The following is a 20,740-nucleotide window of genomic DNA, read 5'->3' as shown; positions in this document are numbered from 1 at the left end:
GGAAAGGACTCCCTGGAGGTAAAATGTTCGACAGCCAATAGGCAAAAAGAACTGATGCACATAGCCCCACAAAAGGGAATGCAATAGCATAAGAGAAGTTACCGTTTTTAGGCTGAGATCACGTCTATTTTCCTTAAATGATATAGAGACCGATTACCAGAAAACTTAGAATTCCTTGTTCTGGTTTGCACGATCATCGTGGGTTAAACAAGACACAGGGGCTTATTTAAGCCGTGGCACATGCCAGGTACAGTTTGCCTCATCATCAGCTAGGGTGCAGCTTGTCGTGTCGTCCTAACCTGAGTGGCATAGCTTGCTGGAGGGGGAAACAACCCTCAAATAACCCATGGGCCAACAAGCCATGCTGCCCGGGTTCGGACAACACAACAAGCTGCGCCCAGGTGATTAGGCAAATAGCACCTAGCATGCGCCACAGGTTAAACAACTCACCATGGCTTATTTAACCCACAGTGATTGTATGAGCCAGCCCTTTGGGAACAGACATACAAGAACATTTTGGAAACAGAAATATCACCGCTCTGGCTGTATGTGGAAAATTGCTGCAACCTCTCAGAACACCCACATATTTTGCTGAACTCAAAGGCCAAACAGGTCCCAAATAAAAACTTCTCTTAAACATTAGCTGAAGCTTGCCAAGTTTGTGGAACCACACTGAGAAATCTGTAAGACTAAGGACCTGTATGATCACGATGATCTAGATTTACAGTGTTTAACTAAGGGTTGATCTACATGCTTAAGAGAATCATATCCTACAACCCTCCTAGGATTGTATCACTTCAGAATTGGGGTGGGTGGATCTCATGAGTGAATGCTCCCTTATGTCACAAGCTCCCTGCTGTGAAATACTTGCCTGCCAGGGATAAGAGTTCTTGCCTAGCCTTCCCTTAATGTACTAGTTTTCTATGTGCTTGACATTTAGGACTGTACATCGTGAAATGAGCAGCTTGGCTCTAGGGTTAGACAGACCATGTTAAACTAGGATAACATTACCTGGTTGGTGTACATAGCCAGCAAAGCTTTATTAAATTCTATTGCTTGGAGCTGTTTCTTGGAGAGTTTATGCTCAACACCTTCTGCACTGGTTAGCTTCACCTTTTTCTTTGAGTCAAATACATTTTGGTCCTGAGGAAGGCAACAACACAAGATGCATTGCTCCATCAATATGGACGTGACATTTCTCCTTTGCTACAATCTTTACATACCACACTCCAGCCTATCTTAAGGAGCGCCTCCAGCAACACCAGACAGGCCGTTTAACAAGAACAGCCTCGGATGGCCTTCTCTCTGTCCCATCAGCCAGGACAGCTAGACTGGTGGGGATGAGGGAGAGGGCCTTTTCTGTGGTGGCCCCCACTCTGTGGAACTCCCTCCAACATACCCCCTCTTTAATGAGCTTCCACCGTGCATTAAAAACGTGGTTGTTGAGGCAGGCAGTTGGGGTGGGTTAGGGTATTTTAGAAAACATTTTTATTGTAGAATTTTATTGTTTTAAACTGTATTATTATATGCTGTCCATCGCCCAGAGTGGCTGGGTGACCAGCCAGATGGGCGATTAATAAATTTAATTAACAATAATAATAATAAGTGTGGTGCAAATGTTTACAAAGGTGGTGTGTGGTATAGATGTCGGATTACAAATACAGGTGAGGAATTACCAGAATAATTCTATACCTTGTTAATGGTAATGATGTTATTGGCAATGACAGCAAGCAATCCCACATCTGTTGGCCTGTAGAGAACAGGATATATTCACTTTTGTAAATTTCTGTTCTTTTTAAAAGATGCTAAGATCACCACCACAGTTTAGGGAGACACTTACTTCAGTTTGATTATCTGATTGTAAAGTTGCAGAGCTTCCTCTGTGTGACCTTGGAGCTGCAAAATGTAAGCCATCTGACCATGAATAACGGCCAGTTCAGCCGCTATGTCTTCTTCGGTCACATCCTAAAGGACAACATTTTAAAGTAATTTTTCAATTTGCAGTTAAAAAGCACCAGTTATAGTTTAGCTACAAATCAATAACTGCCAGTATACTGATTGGTAACTAACACACTTACTAGGAAGTCCCACTGAACACAGTTGGGCTTACTTCTGAGTAAATATGCATAAGATTGCACTGCTGAACCCATTTATCTCAATGACAGTGTAATACAAGCACTTGTATCTTACCCATTGCAATCAGAATTAAAAGTGCTTCACAGTGACTACACCAATACCCAATGCAAATTTCAATATTTAAATACTTTTTTTGGCTTTAAGCAGGCAATAAAAGTTCTACATTTGATTCTCTACAGTCACATTTTTGGTGAAGGCATTCATGTGAAGGAGGCACACTAATATTTATAGATGTACAAGGCAAAAAGTGCTAATTTATAGCACCTGAACTTTAGCAATATGAGGGCAAAACAGACAGACATAACATAACCCAAGTGGATTTATACAATTAGCATACACATATATTGCAAATATTCACATTTATTTAGCACAAGTAGTACATTTCTCGGTGTAAGAATAGCAACTTACTGAGTCTTCTGAGAGAGACTGACGACACAAATCTACAGGGAAAGTGTGACAAATTAATTTTGGCATAGATAAGAGCCACAAATCATGAGATTCCACCAGTGATTAATATATGCCTATATTAGCCTCACTTGCATCACACAAGTGCAAAGATAATGGCATTTCAAAATATCTTTTAAAATTAAAAAAATATACCCATTTTACAAAAAAAGAAAATGTACAAAGTAGTAAAATTCAAGTGCAAATTTTTCATGGAACAACACACAATGATTTTTAAGACAATGGCCATGTTCATATGCAACAATAAGCCAGAATTTCAGAGAATCCTGGCTTAATCAGCTATGTGGCAAAGCCCTGCTACTAAGACTACTAAACAATCCAGGAAAGCTTTCTTTAGCATGTCATTCAAACCAGAAAGCGTAAGCCAAGAAATAGCCTGGCTTGCAATTCTAGCTTGTAAGGAACCATTCCTAGTTTGTTTCGCAGTTCTGCTAGCGGGAGGAGCAGAGCCAGAAAGAATGGGCTGCATGCACCAGCATGCAGCTTGTTCACAATAAGCCAGGGATCTAGCATATCACTGCATGCAAACACAGACAATATTTATATATTAACCTAGCACCCTGTAATCTTACAGCATCATGTAGTCATTCTCCATATCTAATACCCAGTTTGCCCTTAATATATTTTATCGGCTTATGGGTAGCTGAGGCATTAATAGATTCCTAGGTTGAATTTAGGGAGACAACAATCTTCCCTTTCTATATTTTCTCCACTTCATTGTTCTAGAGGAATCAGGTCACTGCTTCCTTCCACAAAGCAGAGGGGAAGCTTATAAGGAAAGGACAAATTCAATTTACCAATCATTACCTTCTGCTTTCTGTAGGCTTTTCATTGCCTCATTCAGCCTGCCTTGCCCAACCAAAGCACAAGCAGCATTGTAACACAGCTCATAGGTGGCTTCTTGAAGGCCCAGATCTTCCTAGATAGAGCAAAAATAACTGTGAATTATGAGAAACCTAGTTTTGAATTACAGTGTAAACTGATTTGCTTAAACACTTACAGTAAGATGGCTAAACATATAGCAACATATATACTCTTCCAAAACACGAGTTCCTACATGAATATGCAGTAAATACAAAACTTCATAATCCACAAGTGGGTTATGTGGGAGACACATGCCAAAATATACAAGCAAATCAAATTATTCTAAAATATAAAATTCCTTTCTTAATATTTGCAGTAAAGGTCCAATAAATCCATAGCACAAATCAACAGCATTCAGCAGGATGCTGCAGTACCATATAGGGTTGTGCACATATTCTGACTAAATCATTTAACTGCGCTATTTTCTTTCGGCATTTCTGTCTCATCTTTGAAAATATACTCAAGGCAGTACAGAGAATAACCACAAAATCTAAAAAATGTAAAAATGTATTAAAAGGAATAAGTTTTACCTGCTCGCCAAAAGATAAGCAACAATGAGGTTGCGTGAATTTCCTGGGGTAGCACATCCCATTGTGTTAGTGCCAAAAGGCCCCGCTCTTTGTGTCGAGGGTGGGGCTGGAAGAATGTAGCAGGACCTCAACAGATGATTTTACGTGTTGGACCACTTTGGGCTCAGCACTGGAAGCTAACTCTAACAATTATGGAACAGCTTCTAGATGTTTTGCAAATTTGCCAAGATGGCTATGTTATGATGCACATTTGAGGATCTTGGTATTTTTATAGTGTTCATGCCGTCCATCTGTTGCAGAGTCAAAATAAGGAGGGGTGAAAGGAAGACACACACACACTTGCACATATAAATACCACCACCACAAACTTACTTACTGGCACCACTTTTTCCCAGGTGCTCTGTGCAGCAACAACTGCAGAAAGGTTTGTTTTCCGTTCTTCTTCATAGTCATCCTGTGAGTTGCGGATGAGATCCCGATACACAGCTTGGCAGTCATCATAACGCTCTAATCTGTACAACTAAAAGGGAAAAGCCACATAGTTGAATAAACTGGACGTGTAAAGCAAATGCATACAATCAAACCATGAGACAATATGCTTCTCTTCAAATGTGCATCATAACATAGGCATATTGGCAAATTTGCAAAACATCTAGAAGCTGTTCCATAATTGTTAGAGTTAGCTTCCAATGCTGAGCCCAGACAATTCTAGCTGCTACCAGAAACTTCTCTACTAAATTTTACCACCCCTTGATCCTCAACCTATATTTAAGAGAGAATCAAATTGTATTCTTTGCTCTATTATTCAAAAAATAATTTGAGGCCAGTAGGTTTGCATATGCATAATGCCACCATATTTGAAAAAGAAAAGTCATGTGGCCATATTGACCTTTAATACATAAACATGCTGGTGTTTAAAATCTTGTTCCATTTAGGTGGAGTGAAATACCAGTGAAATATCATCTTAAATTTTGATTTTCTTAAAGTAGTACACAAAATTGAATTGCATTTTCTATTTAAAAATGTTTCCTATTTCATAGCAACTACCCACAAGAAAAAGGAAGAAGGCAAAATAAGAAACAAAACACAAGCCTGCTTAGTTAACAAAAAACACTTGTGAGGTTCGGATGATCAGCAAAGGAAACAACGCGGTGTCGGTTGTTTCCGCTATCCCTACATGTGCCGGTCATGCAACCAGGACTACTCTAATTCCCCGCGCTGTGGGTTGCCATGTTATCCAAACCCAACGGGTGTAGTGACTTTTCACCCACCCTACAACCCCTACTGCAAGCCACGGTTGTAGGGTGGGTGAAAAGTCAGTACATCTGTGCTGCGCACCAGGCTTGGACAACATGGCAACCCGCAGTGCGGGTAATTAGGGTAATCCCAGTCACGTGACTCAAATGCACAGGGAAACAACCAATGCTGTGTTGTTTCCCCCTCTGATTGTCCAAACCCAGCCACTGTATTTTGTTGCTGACATTCAATACGGCCTTGGTAGATTAGCTAAACACTTCAGCATCGTTATAGGACTATACTGTGACTGAACCATTTACAGGACTGCTGTTGTTGTTGTTTAGTCGTTCAGTCGTGTCCGACTCTTCGTGACCCCATGGACCATAGCACGCCAGGCCTTCCTGTCCTGCGCTCTCTCCCGGAGCGTGCTCAAGTTCATATTCATTGCATCCGTGATGCTATCTAGCCATCTCATCCTCTGCCGTCCCCTTCTCCTTTTGCCTTCAGTCTTTCCCAGCATCAGGGTCTTTTCCAGGGAGTTTTCTCTTCGCATTAGGTGGCCAAAATATTGGAGCTTCAGCTTCATTATCTGTCCTTCCAATGAGCACTCAGGGCTGATTTCCTTTAGGATGGACTGATTTGACCTCCTTGCAGTCCAGGGGACTCGTAAGAGTCTTCTCCAGCACCACAGTTCGAAAGCATCAATTCTTCGGCGCTCAGCCTTCCTTATAGTCCAGCTCTCACAGCCATACATTACTACTGGGAAAACCATAGCTTTGATTAGACGGACCTTTGTCGGCAAGGTGATGTCTCTGCTTCTTACTATGCTGTCTAGGTTGGCCATAGCTTTCCTCCCAAGGAGCAAGCGTCTTTTAATTTCATGGCTACAGTCACCGTCTGTGGTGATCTTGGAGCCCAAGAAAATAAAATCTGCCCTGAAAGAGCACACAATTAACTTAGGAAAACTGCAGTTAATAAAGCCACATTTTAAATTGATGATAGTCTCATACTGCGTCACACTGTAGGTGTAGCCCAGTATTATCTACACCGGGGTGGTGGTGGCACCCTCTTTTGGTCTGGAGGCTGGATTGTCCCCCAGACCAAGCTTGGCAAGCTGGATAGTGTCAAGGGGGTGGGGCTCCATCCCAAACCCAGATAGTCCGCCCCAGAGGACTGATGGAATCCAATGGTTTTCTGAATGCTTTTGGGAATTTTCCAGTGGAGATTGCTGGTGATCCAGCCGAGGCCCTAGCCTCACTGTGGAACAGTGAGATGCGGAAGGTCATTGACTTGATTGCACCTGAGTGCCCTCTCCAGCACTGTGGAGCCCATTCTGCTCCCTAGTATACTAGGGAACTGCAGTCAGTGAAACAGGCTGGACGTCAGATAGAGCGCAAATGGCGCAAGACTTGAAGTAAAGATGACCGAGCACGCTCTAGAGTGTATAATTGTGCCTATTGCATGGCAGTGCAGGCAGCAAAGAAGGTTTATTTTGCTGCCTCCATTGTGTCCTCAAGTAGCCATCCAGCGGAGCTCTTCCAGGTGGTCTGGCTGTTGTTAACATCTTCCCCAGTAAATGGGGCCCTGGCCCCATCGAGGACCTGCTGTGACCTTTTTGCATCGCACTTTGAGGACAAAATCGCTTGTCTCCGCAGCGAACTCGATGCTGTTGTTAGTGCAGTACCAGTCAAGGTGTCTGATACCACCATCTGCCCGATTTTGTAGGATCAGTTCCAGTTGATATGCCCGGATGATGTGGTCAAGATGCTTGCATTAATGAGACTGACCACATGCCCTCTTGATCCCTGTCCCTCCTGGCTAATAACAGCTAGCTGAGGGGGTATGACTGGGTGGGTCCAGGGATTGATAAACGCTTCCCTATGGGAAGGGGTGGTCCCTGCTTAAGGAGGCAGTAGTGCAGCCAGTCCTGAAGAAGCCCACTCTGGACCCAACGGTATTAGACAACTACCGCCCAGTCACAAATACCCCTTTTCTAGGGAAGGTACATGAGAGGGTCGTGGTGGACCAACTGCACTCCTGGAGGATACTGATTATCTAGACCCATTTCAATCTGGGTTTCGTCCTGGTTATGGGACTGAATCAGCCTTGGTCGCCCTGATGGATGACCTTTATCGAGAGAGAGAGACAGAGGGAGCGCAACCCTGTTAATTCTGCTCGATCTCTCATCAGCTTTTGATCCCATCGACCATGGTATCCTCCTGGATCGACTCCATGGGATGGGTATTGAAGGCACTGTGTTACAGTGGTTCCAGTCCTACCTACGGGGCCGATTTCAGAGAGAAACATTGGGTGACTATTCCTTGGCCCCTTGGCAATTGAGCTACAGGGTGCCGCAGGGTACCATCTTGTCCCCAATGTTGTTCAACATCTATATGAAGCCGCTGGAAGTGGCCATTAGGGGATTTGGAGCTAAATGCCATCAGTATGCTGATGACACGCAGCTCTATCTCCCTGTGACATCTGAATCAGGAGAGGCTGTGCAAGTCCTGAATCAGTGCCTAGACTCAGTAATGGGCTGGATGAGGGCCAATAAACTGAAGCTGAATCCTGGCAAGACAGAAGCCCTGTGGGTGAGGGGTTTCCAGGTCCGGGAGATAGGCTCACTGCCTGTTCTAGATGGGGTTGCACTCCCTCTGAAAGATCAGGTCCGTAGTCTGGGGGTACTCCTAGATCCATCATTGTCGCTGGAGGCCCTAGTGGTTGCGGCAGCTCGAAGTGCCTTTCAACAGCTTCAGCTGGTTCGCCAGCTACGGCCTCTCCTGGTCAGAGATAGCTTGGCCACAGTGGTACAGGCATTAGTAACCTCAAGACTGGATTACTGCAATGCGCTCTATGTGGGGCTGCCCTTAAGGCTGGTCCGGAAACTGGAGCTAGTGCAGATTGCAGCAGCTTGGCTGTTGTCGGGAGATGCCCCTTTTCAGCATGCAACTCCTTTGCTGAGGAAACCACACAGGCTGCCTATTCACTACTGGGCCAGGTTTAAGGTTCTAGTACTAGTGTACAAAGCCTAAACAACTTGAGACCAGGATACATGAGAGAGCGCCTCCTTCTTTACCAACCTGCCTGGTCACTGAGGTAATCAGAGGGCATGTTCCTGGTGGTTCCACATGGCCCCATGGCCCAGTTGGAGTCCACCAGGAAAAGAGCCTTCAGTGTGGTGGCCCCCTTCCTGTGGAATTCCCTGCCTTTAGAGGTCAGGCAGGCGCCAACATTGTGTTCCTTTCAGCACCTCCTGAAGATGTTATTTCAAGAGGCCTTCCTTGCATGACCAGCCGTGGCTTGTTAAATTCCACTTTGTTGGGGTTTGTCTTTTAAAAAAATGTTTTAACTCTTTTAACCTGCTGTTTTATTCTTTTACCGTGTTGTTTATCACTCCGAAATCTTCTGATGTGGAGCGGTATATAAATATCATAAATAAAAATAAATAAACCCCTCCCCCTCCCATTACATCAACAGCGCAATGTAACCCACTCCCCCACCCCACCCCACCCCATGCAGAGAGAGGCCCTACATTGACTGGCAGTGGCTCTTCAAGCCTCAGAAGGGGGTTTTCCAAACCTGCCACCTATGATTTTATGTTTGGTTGTTTTTTGTAAAAAAAACAATGGAAACCAGTAGGAAAAAAAAGCACAGAACCACCATCAGGTCAAGTACACTGAAAGAGACAGAAATACGTCAGTCTATATATCTGTCTAACCGACTGTCAATCAGCACATATTATCATAAGTAATGCTGTATGTTGTTTTGCCCTCCCCTTTGCCACTGATAACATCCCCCCAAGACTACCAATGATCTTTTAATTAGAGATGCTGGGGACTGAACCGGAGACCTTCTGCACGTAAGGCACATGCTCTACCACTGAATTATGGACTTTGCTTCCTGGCAGCAGCTGAAGGAAGCTGAATAGAAGGGTTGGAAACAGAAGTTACATTGTCTGATAGCCTTTCAGATTCTAGCATCACAAGGTAGAACAGAGCTATGACGTATCATCAGGTTATTTAACTGCCCCTGTCCAAAGCTGATTTGGGATTGTGGTAAATGGCTTCTGATTCCTTTTTTACATATTCAGTAAATTTATTCCAAACAACATAAAGTGTGTCTGCATTTGAATTACCTCTAGCAAAGCAAAGAAGACAAGCTAACCTTTTGGCCCAGGGTATGACCCATACCCTCTGGAACAAAACCGCCAGTGATAATGACCAATGACCTTTCTTGTCTGACTGCCACCAGGAGAAACACAATTAGGTCTTTAAACAATAAGTCTCTATCAGGACTCTCAAACAAGTTGAGCAGCGTCAGCTGTGAGGTTAACAAAATGTGCTGTTCAGTGATCCTTGCTAATTTGGTTTGCACTTTATTCCAGAAAATGTGGGTTACTGGACATTCCTATCACATCACTGCCAGCGTACTAGCAAGCGTGAACCTGTGATATGGGAAAACCTGCAACTTGTTTTTCAGTTGAATTTCTGTTATTAGTTTATTTTGGGTGAAACATTCTTTAGCCTAGAGCAGGGGTAGGCACCTTGTGGCCCTCCAGATGTTTTGGCCTACAACTCCCATCAGCCCTAGCCAGCATAGCCAATGTTGAGGAATTATGAGAGTTGTGGGCCAAAACATCTAGAGGGCCACACGTTGTCTACTCCTGAGCTACAGAAACCTATTTCTTCCCATTTTTGAACTGCTGGTGCCCCTTTTTTTAAAATCAAGACTTAATTTATTACACAAGGAAGAGTTTTCAAAGCAGTAATTACCACTTGTCCATACAGCTCCTTTAGCTTGTCTGTCTGCTGACTGGCTCCTTGAATGGTCTTCAGAGCATTTTCAATCCTGTTCAACCTGTACTCACAATAAGCCTTCTCAAAGGCTATCAAATCGCTGCAACACATAAGCCAGAATTGGAATGTTATTTCTCAGTATCTATTCTGCAAAAAGCACTTTTACTTTTAAGACTGGTTTAACTTACTGGACCACTGGCATTGCACTGAACAAACTATACAAAGAAGGAATACAAACAGTTTACATTCAAGAGACATTTCAGAGATTCTCAGGGTGTAATGTACAACATAATTAATATAAGCTTCAGCAGATCAAATAACACTGGTGAAATTTCTCATTGTCTCAGTCTAAGTTGGAAAAAATGCTCAATGTTAAGCATATTAATTCAATGTGATATTATCATAAGGTACTAAAGTTATCACACAGTAATAAATTGAGGAAGCCAAGACAGACTCATGCACAAAAGGAAGCATGTTAACAAATTAAAGGCACAGCTGCTTTTCTCTTGAACACTAATTAAATGTGTGCAACACAGGTCGGAATTAAGACTGCCGGGAGAATTATCAACAACCTCAGATACACAGATGATACCACCCTAATGGCAGAAAGTGAAGAGGATCTAAAGAGCCTCTTGTTGAGGGTGAAAGAGGAGAGTGCAAAAGCTGGTTTGAAACTCAACATTAAAAAAACTAAGATCATGGCATCTGGCCCCATCACTTCCTGGCATATAGAAGGGGAAGAAATGGAAGCAGTGACAGATTTTATTTTCTTGGGCTCCAAGATCACCACAGACGGTGACTGTAGCCATGAAATTAAAAGATGCTTGCTCCTTGGGAGGAAAGCTATGGCCAACCTAGACAGCATAGTCAGAAGCAGAGACATCACCTTGCTGACAAAGGTCCGTCTAATCAAAGCTATGGATTTCCCAGTAGTAACGTATGGCTGTGAGAGCTGGACTATAAGGAAGGCTGAGTGCCGAAGAATTGATGCTTTCGAACTGTGGTGCTGGAGAAGACTCTTACGAGTCCCCTGGACTGCAAGGAGGTCAAATCAGTCCATCCTAAAGGAAATCAACCCTGAGTGCTCATTGGAAGGACAGATACTGAAGCTGAAGCTCAAATATTTTGGCCACCTAATGCGAAGGGAAAACTCCCTGGAAAAGACCCTGATGCTGGGAAAGACTGAGGGCAAAAGGAGAAGGGGACGGCAGAGGATGAGATGGCTAGATAGCATCACTGATGCAATGAATATGGACTTGAGCACGCTCCGGGAGAGAGTGCAGGACAGGAAGGCCTGGCGTGCTATGGTCCATGGGGTCACGAAGAGTCGGACACGAATGAACGACTGAACAACAACAACACTGTGTAAAGGATGCTGAAGAGGGGAGTTAAATAATACAAAGTGGGTGGGGGTGGAGACAGACAGCATGCATTTCCCATGACTCAGCTCCATATTTAACAAAACCAGGGCTTGAGGGTTGCCTGCATGCATCTCTCTGCCCCTGGTGTGGAAGGACAGCAACTAGCTTCTTAATGATGAAAAGAAGCATCTGACAGAAAGAGCCCAGCACTTAAAGCAGGGAAGTGGAACCTCTGGCCCACAGGCAAAATTTGGCCCTCCAGACGCCCATATGGCTCATGAGGCTCCTCCCCAAATCCTTGCCACCTGTAGGCTAGTGGGGTCAAGGCACCAGATGGAGGAGCGCTCCCCCAGTCAGCACCTCAGCTGGGGACTGAATGATGTCAGGGGACATGACCCAGCCCCCTGACATCGTATGGCCTTTAGAGGATTAGGTGGGGGGTTGTCATCCAGGCCCCCACCACAGAAAAGTTCCCCACACCTGACCTACGTGGCTAGGCATGTTTTAAAATTGAGAATAAATTAAAAGAAACAATGACCTAAATCAAACATGGAGTTAGGCATGCTTAAGCATCCCTCTGTTGGATATATGTCACTATCCCCAAACATATCTCCCTTGAAATTCCCATTCTCACAGAAGAAACATAGGCAGTCACTGGGCAAGGGCTGGGAAAAATATTCCCTTTCAAGATCTAGAGACCTTTTATATGGTTATTTTGTCTTGTGATTAAATATTCATTTTGAAGACTAATACCTAAATTGCCAGTGTGGGGTAGTGTTTAAAGTGGTGGAGAAGTTCACTGGGTGACTTTGAGCCAGACACTGATTCTCAACCTAACCCATCTTACAGGGCTGCCATGAGGCTAAAATGGAGAGGAGGAGGACTATGTACGCTGCCTTAGGCTCCTTGGAGGAAAAGGCAGGACATAAACATAACGAGCTACCTACCTTTCAGTACTTTCGAATTAGGGTTTTTGTTCTATAATGTGTTAATATGCAGGAGGAATCAAAGCTTAAAGAGACAGAAATAACTTGAAGGATATGCTGCCTGAAAGTTATATATTTGAGGATTTAACCAGCCAGTAAGAAATGAACTGAAAGAGTGGGGAAATATTTAGGAAGACAAAGAGATATATGGATTTATTCATGGAAATGTGTAAATATAGCCAAAAGCAATTATAAAATTATAATACAATGGAAAAACATCCCATGGAAAGTTAAGAAGATCTATGGGCAGGCAGATAGAACATGTTGGAAGTGGCTTCAGGAAACCCCTCTTCAATTAATGTATGGCTTTCTTAGGTGTGGTAGACCCTTAAGGTTCTGAAAGTAACATCATAGACTATACACTTTGGACTAAAGGACAGGATGGTCTAATAGCAATCCAGTGTATGTTTATCAGAAGTACTTCCTACTGTGTTCAATGGGACTTATTCCCTACTAAAAGTGCTCACAATTGCACTTTAAGTTCACACTTTTTATATCCACTATAGAGTGGCAGAACTTGCAAATAAGGACTTGAGAATAGTGTTATAGAGCAATAGTGGTTTTTTTTTATGCTGTGTGCATCTGAAGTGTATTATTCTTTATTTTGCAACTCTGCTTCCTTTTGTGTATTTTGAAAAAGTTATTTTTTAAAAAGCTTGTGCTTCTCAGGGGCATGTTGTCTAATAAGTAGCCAATAGTGAACACTTACCTAGTTAATACTTTAGTGTGGGTGTGAATCACACTGAGGGCTTCTTTAAAACTTCCATTTTGGATAAGACAAACCACTTTGCAGTGTAGGGCAGTCGCATCATCCTTGCTGATCTGCAATACTAAAAGAAGTAAATGCAATACATTAAACTACTACAGGGATCTAGTCACTGCTATTCATGTCTTGCAGCCTTCCCCCACCTGGAACCCTCCAGATTTTTTGAACTACAATTCTCATCACCCCTGACCCTTAGCCATGCTGGCCAAGGCTCATGGAAGTTGTAATCCAAAATATCTGGTGGACACCAGTTTGGGGAAGGCTGGTTCACAGTGTTTTTCAAACTGAAGTCCAGGGAAGCTTATTAGGGATTCCTTAATGATCATTAATGGTGGAGAAGCTTTTACTGTTATATTATACTGGAAACTCATATTGTCCTCTAACAATTCATCTTCCCCTGCAATGTGAAGCAGCAGAGTATTGACTATATTCTAGGGCTCATTCTCAGTTCACACTGTACAATGCTGAGGCTCAACAGACTTGGCCAGTGTCCTGCATTAATTGAATGTGACATCTAAAACAAAGATTCTCAAACTGTGGCCTGTAGACCACCGGTGGCCTGCAAACTCCATTCAGTTTGTACATGGGAATGTTGTGAAGCAATCAAGAATATATTTACTTGGCCCTCCACTTGATTTATTTTTTTCTGAAGAAGATAGAAACTATTTTGACCAGGCTAACAAGGCCCTGACACAGAATTTGTGATTTTCATAGTAGACTACACCAGCACCGTATTAATTTTTTCCTAAAAATTTATCAGTTAAAGGGGCCCTCCTCAGCTGCCTGACTTAGGGCCTTCGATTTTCATAATATAGCACTAGTTTTGATTATGTTGAAACTGAATAAAAATGTTATTAAAATATGAGTTATGAGCTTTGATTTGTAGAACAAATAAATGTATGAAATGGTCTGCCAAGCCCCCCTGCAATTTTCAAGTGCTCTAAAAGGGGGGGGGCACAATCCTATGGCCTCTAGTCAGCGGCTGGACAGCCATAGGATAGGTCAGTTCCCTGAGAACCGACCTCCACCCCATCCCGCGCTGCCTCATAGGCAGCGCGGAACAGCCCTGAGCTGGGAAGAGGAGTGCGGAGTGATGAAAACGGGGCATTCCTGGGGGCATGCCAGGGTGGGAGGAAGTGCCATTCCGATGCTTCCTAGGCGTCGTCCGGCGCCTCCCCCCCCCCCCCCGCTCTGAAATCAGCTATCTAGCCGCGAATGCAGGGCAGCCAAAGCAGAGAGGGGACGATCCCGTCTGCGCTTCTCCTGCCCTTCATTGGATAGGTGGTAGCCTCCAAGTTCAGAGGCGGCCGCCTATCCCGATAGGATTGCGCCCTAAATATGTGAACTGCTGCCCTAGAACACGCCTCGGTGTTGGAGTAACGTAATCTGGTGCATGCTATTTAGAAGCAAGTCCCACTGTTTAGTGGGGTTTGCTACTTAGAGTGTTTAAGACTGCAGCCTCAATGCTGGAGTAATGTGCTCCCTACTGCTCATCCTGGTGTCTAGCTGGGCTGTTTATTCTTGACCACCTGTAGCTTCTGCCATGGTATAGCAGGTTGCAGAGTGAGAATCCTCTGCAAACTGCTGGTACCATGGCAGACTATTCAATTTGGAAGGGTTGCTTGAAAGCAAAAGTCTGAAAATAAGATTAAGCATTCTGTCCTCAAAATCACCCAGAGAGCTTTCTAAACCACGCAGAGAGCTTCAGCTACTGGGCAGTATAGAAATGTAATGAATGAATGAAAACAGTTTGGAAACTACAGGTAGTCAAGAATAAACAGCCCAGTTGGTTACCAGGATGAGCAGTAGAGGGGACATCACTCTAATACTGAGTGCAATCCTAAAAACATGTACTAAGCAGTAAGCCCTACTCAACAGTGGGACTTACTTCTAACAAGCATAGGATTACACAAGATGTTGCACTGTTTAGTGTATGAGGGTGAGCTTAACTCAACATAGTGATTCTAATATTCAAAGCCTAAGTCTGAACATCTATGCATACTTACTTGTGAACTTCACTGAATACAGACTTAATTTTTGAATAAACATAGAAAGGATTGGGGTGTTACATGGTCAGGAGGAGAGCATCTTAAAAAATGCCTCCTGCCACATGAACCCCACTTTCTCAATCAGTGGGCAGTACCGAATGGTAGTCTTACCCAGATTAGGCCCATTCATTTCAATGGGTGTACTCCGTGTAGGAGCACCATTGGATACTGCCCAGATCATCAGCTGGAGCCTTGCTCCAAGTGTAGGGACCTTTTGAAGCTAGGTTGGCTGCCACAAGGAACAGGGCTTTTTCTAGTGAAGTCCCTCTACAAGGAGACTCATCAGGCTAGCTCTGTTCAGGTTTTCAAAAGAATAGTGAAGACCTCTTTGTTCTGTACATCATATGGAAAGAGTTAAAGGGATTTAGTTGGGGTTATCTGACAGCTTTTGTTGTTCTGATTTTGATCTTGGCTGCTATTATATTACTTTTATTACATAGAGCTGGCTTTTATTCTATTTTATATTTTTATTATAAGTCTCTTTGAAAACCTGAATAGAGTGGAAATGCAATTTTTACATTTAAAAATATAAATAAATACACATGAGACCAAGAAAGCTGTGTCATCATAGATCCAAACTGATATACCTGGAAATGAAGCATCTAGTTTCAACACAGTTTACTTTTGAAGTATGAACAGCATCACACGTTGTGAAACTTCTGCATTAAGAAAGAAGGTAACAACCTACCTGCAGATTTTTCAGCAGGCAGACATATGATAAGAATTAGCAATTTGACACAGATGCAGTGAAACCCCACACACATCCAAGGGTCACCAGTGATAACATGCAACCTGTGAGTAGCTTATTTCCCATATAGAAGTGCCTTCTGTGTAGGAACGTTGTCATGTGAAGCAGCCATACATGTTTTTAGGATTACAGGCTTGTTTGCTTTTACTAGCTGTAAAGGCACGAACCAATTCTCTGTTTTGCAGAAGACAATACCAGACCACCAATTATTCAAATAAAATAGGGTGGCCAGATAATGAGGACCGGGCTCTTGTAATTTTAATTGTTGTGCAGAAGTGTTTTTTGGCAGGTAGAGCAAATAAAAAACCTGCATCTAAAGCTCACTCTTCTAAATAACTATTAGGACAGAGGACCCCTGCTCCCTTTTACACTTGATCACCCTATTCATGCCTACCATTTTGTGAACTTAATGGGGTTTAAGCTGAATTGTTTGGAGAATATATCCTCTTATGCTGGACAATTCTGCTTTGGGGAAACACATTTAATAAAAAAACAGGAGTACAGCTACTGTCTCCCATTAAGCTACTGTCATAGAAAGTCATACCTGGAAGGACCACACAGCAGCCAAACATGCAACTATGTCATGTGCAATGCAATGATGTAAGAAGGCCTTACAGCTTGTTGCAGCAGCTACAGATAACCCCACAATTCATTTTCCATTAACATTTGTGTCAGAATTCCCATAAAGGATTTTCACTTTGTTTTTCCTCAGCAAGTCTGCTGTGCCTTTAACAGATTATACCAAGCAGTAATTCAGAAGATAAAGCTTTTCCCAGCATGCAGGTGCAGTGATGGGAAGGACCATACCATGAATTCCTGCCTGTCACACAGCTGTTAAAACCAGAGGAGCTCTGCCAGGAAGACCCCACCCCCCAATACTCAAGTATTTATAGGATGCTTTGGAATGTTCAGAGTGCTTATTACCTCATTATGTTTCTTACAACAAGCCTGCAAGATAGGGCATTATTGTCAGCCCGATATTACAGGTGCAGGGGCTAAAGTTGAAAGAAAGGGGGCTGCCTAAAGCCATCCAGAAGAAGCTTGCGACCCTTGCCATCAATGAAAATCCAGATGAGAAGCGAAGCTCAACACAACAGCATGAAAAGCAATGCCTACTGCCAGGCCACATCTGAGAGCAACTGGAACGGAGCGGCCAGAAGAGAAGACAACAAGCCTAGCCATCCCAAATAAAATCTCACCTCAGCCACGAACTCATTTAGCTGGCCTTAGGCAAGACGATATTGCCTGAGCCCTACCTCATCTGCAATGTGGCTATGAGAGTACAGTCTTACTTCCCAGGGTTACCGCAAGGACCCCACTGAAGATCGTATATGTCAAACACTGGTCTGTGTCGCAATCAGCACTATTGCAACTATCTACCCTAACGAGAGAAAAGGGCGTAAGGAAAGGTTGCAAGCTCCAGGCTGGTCCTCCTCGCCGGGAGAGAAAGCGCAGGCTGACCACCCTGAAGCGGAACAGAAAACCGGCCGGGGCGAGAGATGCGGCTTCCTCTCCACTCACTCACTCTTATTGACGGACTTCAGTGCGCGCCCGAAGTCGCCGTTCTGGCCGCAGCGATTCACTTCGCTCCAGAGCGAGGCTACCGAGGCAGCCCCCGCCGCGCCGGCGCCGCTTCCGCCACCCGCGCCCGCCGCCATCTTGGCAGAGGTAGAGAAGTAATTGGGGATGGATGGGTGGGAAGCAAACTGACCGTGACCTCCCGACCCGGAAGTAGATCTACGTGGCCATTAAGTCTACGGTGCGTTGTCGTGTTCAAATCACCTCTCTTTAGTGCAAACGGAACTCGGCACGCGGCGATTCAAGCGCATGCGCAACCAGGGGAGCATCGAGTTGAGATTGCTCTTCCGAGGAGCGCGTAGGGGTGGCGCGTGCGCGCACGGGGGGAGAGTTTTGTGGGTCGGTCACGCGTTCGGTGGCGGGCGCGTGCTGCTTTGCGGAGCTGCGGTGCTCTGTATTGGGTGTCTTCCGATACGGGGTTGCCAGCTTTTCTTTATAACATTTCTGCTACCTCATCCTGGCAGCCTCTGGGCATATGGAAAGTTATTTTTCCTCAAACGGTCGATAGAACTGCAGCCTCGTCGTCTCTCTCCCCTTCCTCCTGCTGAAACATCCACCCAGAGCTGATCTTCATCCAAAGCATCAGCGGCTGCTGCTTGCATCCGTACTCTATGTACATATATTACTGCTGTCATTATAGTAATAAGCCAGAAAGGGAGAGCATGGGCAACGTTGTTCCCAACTCTTCTGCATATTTGCGGTCACCTTTCCAAGCATCTGTCTTCCATTTCCAGCAAATACAAAAATATTTTGCTCACACAATCACCAGCTTTGATGGGGAGAGGGGACTAGTTGGAGGACCTGTTATTTTCCTCATCCAAGCTATGCAACCCACATAGCCTTTGGGAAAAAACAAAACCCTTTATCTTAAGCATTTGTTGTTCAGTCGTGTCCGACTCTTCGTGACCCCATGGACCATAGCACGCCAGGCCTTCCTGTCCTGCATTCTCCTCCGGAGTGTGCTCAAGTTCATATTCATTGCATCGGTGATGCTATCTAGCCATCTCATCCTCTGTCATCCCCTTCTCCTTTTGCCTTCGATCTTTCCCAGCATCAGGGTCTTCTCCAGTGACTTTTCGCATTAGGTGGCCAAAATATTTGAGCTTCAATATCTGTCCTTCCAATGAGCACTCAGGGTTGATTTCCTTTAGGATTGACTGATTTGACCTCCTTGCAGTCCAGGGGACTCGTAAGAGTTCGAAAGCATCAATTCTTTGGCGCTCAGCCTTCCTTATAGTCCAGCTCTCACAGCCATACATTACTAGTGGGAAAACCATAGCTTTGATTAGACGGACCTTTGTCGACAAGGTGATGTCTCTGCTTCTGACTATGCTGTCTAGGTTGGCCATAGCTTTCCTCCCAAGGTGCAAGCGTCTTTTAATTTCATGGCTACAGTCACCGTCTGCCGTGATCTTGGAGCCCAAGAAAATAAAATCTATCACTGCTTCCATTTCTTCCCCTTCTATATGCCAGGAAGTGATGGGGCCAGATGCCATGATCCCCCATCTCGCTTCTGTGCCACCAGAACGCCCTGTGCATCTCCACAGCCTCCAACATATTGCAGATGAACAGTCAAAATACGCTTTTGTGAGCTTGTTAAACTGCTTTACGCCACCTGCCCGTACACATTACAACAGTTATATAGTGTATTCATTTACTTTGACATATTTATGATACTAGAATTTGCTTATGGCAGAGAAGATATTTGAGAGGGGGTAGGTAATATCTGCTGAAATCTCAGTAGTGGCTGAATGCGGGGGGGCAGCAGAACCTGTGTTTGTTCTCTAAGACTAGCAAGGCCAGTATCACATAAAATAGTAAAGAATAAAGTACACAAAATACAAGAAATTGTGTAAATTTGGCCCTCTTTTCCCTCAACTACCATCTTTTAGCTGCCATTCCACCTGGTTGAAATAGAGGGAGCCGACTACTGAAAGACCAGCTCTATTCCGTTCCTCCTCTCTCTGAACTATTTTCATTCAAACTCATCATTACAAGAACTTTGTAAATTTAAGAACTGGTGCCTGAGTTTGCACATCTCTTTTTCCTTTTATGTCGTGCCTTTTAGGTTGTAAACTTGTAGGCAGGAACTGTTTTCTTTGCTATTGATCTTGTAAAAACTGCTTTGGGAGCCTTTTCAACTGAAGAGCAGGGAACAATTCCTAAACAATGATTTGCAGAATTTGGACAGGCTGCAGCAGAATTTTAATCCTTAAAGGTGCAATCCTATGCCTGTTTAGACAGAAGTCCTACAGCTCCCAGCATTTCCCATGTTAGCTGGGGAATGCTGGGAGTTGTAAGCCTTTTCTGTGTCTAAACTTGCATAGGACTGTGCCCTTAATAATTGTCTGAACCAATTGCATCATACCTTTGGGACACGACAGCCCAATATATCTCACAGAAAGCCTAGATAAATAACTTCCTGCTATTCAAAAACAGAAATCTACTTCACACATTGTCTGGAACAAAGTAAGTTTTCTATCTTGTTATTAACAGAAGATGCTTATTAAAAAGCCCAAACAATCTGATACTTAATTTTTTATTGTTTTCTCATCAAAATTTCTTTGTAGAAGGATGGCAATGCTTCTCAGTGCATATTACATGGAAGAAGGACATACCTCTCAAATGTCTAACCTGATAATTGGAGACAGCACTATGTCTAAAAATAAGCAAAATTGCCACCACAATGCTGTCCACACAATTAATACACAGAAAATACACTCATATTAAATATAATAGAGTTGGCACCCAATTGAGGAGTAGCCGGTCATTTCACAAATAAAAGCAACAAGTACTACAGGGAAGAACAGAACCCATATTGGTATAGTACATGATTGGGAGGATCACAAAGAGTTTGTATCCATCTATGATGGCTATACCATCGTCAGTGCAGGGAGTTTCCAAAGGAGCTTCAGGGATTTGAGAGCATAAATCTCAGTGTTATGCAGTAAAAGTTGTGCTTCCAAATCCCAAAGATGGATGTGAAAAATGGTCAGATATTTAAAACTTGGGCTGGGATCCAAATAATTGTGCAAGTTCTTCAAAACCCACTTATACAGGTCCATCCTCTGCTCTTAACTCTCAGGAAAAAAAATGTTTTTGAAGTCAAAATATGCATGTCAGTCATGATCACTGGGCTTCAGGATTAGTTTTGTATTTTAAGTCAGTATCACATCTTTTAAAACTACACAGAAACACTGCATCACCTATGTGTATGCATAGCAAT

At 43.7% G+C, this 20,740-nt stretch overlaps 1 protein-coding gene across 3 annotated transcripts in view; it reads right to left on the bottom strand.

Moving 5' to 3' along the window:
• SRP72 (signal recognition particle 72) overlaps nucleotides 1–17,610 on the bottom strand; it is a 36,023-nt gene extending 18,413 nt beyond the window's left edge. For 2 of the 3 annotated variants that reach the window (XM_084835080.1, XM_084835081.1), the window contains exons 1-9: nucleotides 17,462–17,610; nucleotides 13,084–13,204; nucleotides 10,004–10,127; nucleotides 4,372–4,515; nucleotides 3,409–3,520; nucleotides 2,545–2,576; nucleotides 1,841–1,965; nucleotides 1,693–1,750; nucleotides 1,012–1,143 (exon numbers count right to left, since the gene is read on the bottom strand). In XM_084835080.1, the coding sequence (XP_084691206.1) occupies nucleotides 1,012–1,143; nucleotides 1,693–1,750; nucleotides 1,841–1,965; nucleotides 2,545–2,576; nucleotides 3,409–3,520; nucleotides 4,372–4,515; nucleotides 10,004–10,127; nucleotides 13,084–13,204; nucleotides 17,462–17,594 (981 nt within the window). In that variant the 5' untranslated portion in view covers nucleotides 17,595–17,610. The remainder of the gene's footprint in view (nucleotides 1–1,011; nucleotides 1,144–1,692; nucleotides 1,751–1,840; nucleotides 1,966–2,544; nucleotides 2,577–3,408; nucleotides 3,521–4,371; nucleotides 4,516–10,003; nucleotides 10,128–13,083; nucleotides 13,205–17,461) is intronic. The other variant, XM_084835082.1, reaches the window with a different exon arrangement.
• Between the last annotated feature and the right edge of the window lie 3,130 nt (nucleotides 17,611–20,740).

The sequence above is a fragment of the Heloderma suspectum genome, chromosome 2, assembly GCF_057233095.1.
Source record: "Heloderma suspectum isolate Gila_16-S chromosome 2, 16-S_ref, whole genome shotgun sequence".
NCBI classification, from domain to species: domain Eukaryota; kingdom Metazoa; phylum Chordata; class Lepidosauria; order Squamata; family Helodermatidae; genus Heloderma; species Heloderma suspectum.
Note: the sequence above shows the minus strand (reverse complement) of the source record. Positions and strands in the feature narration are given on the sequence as shown.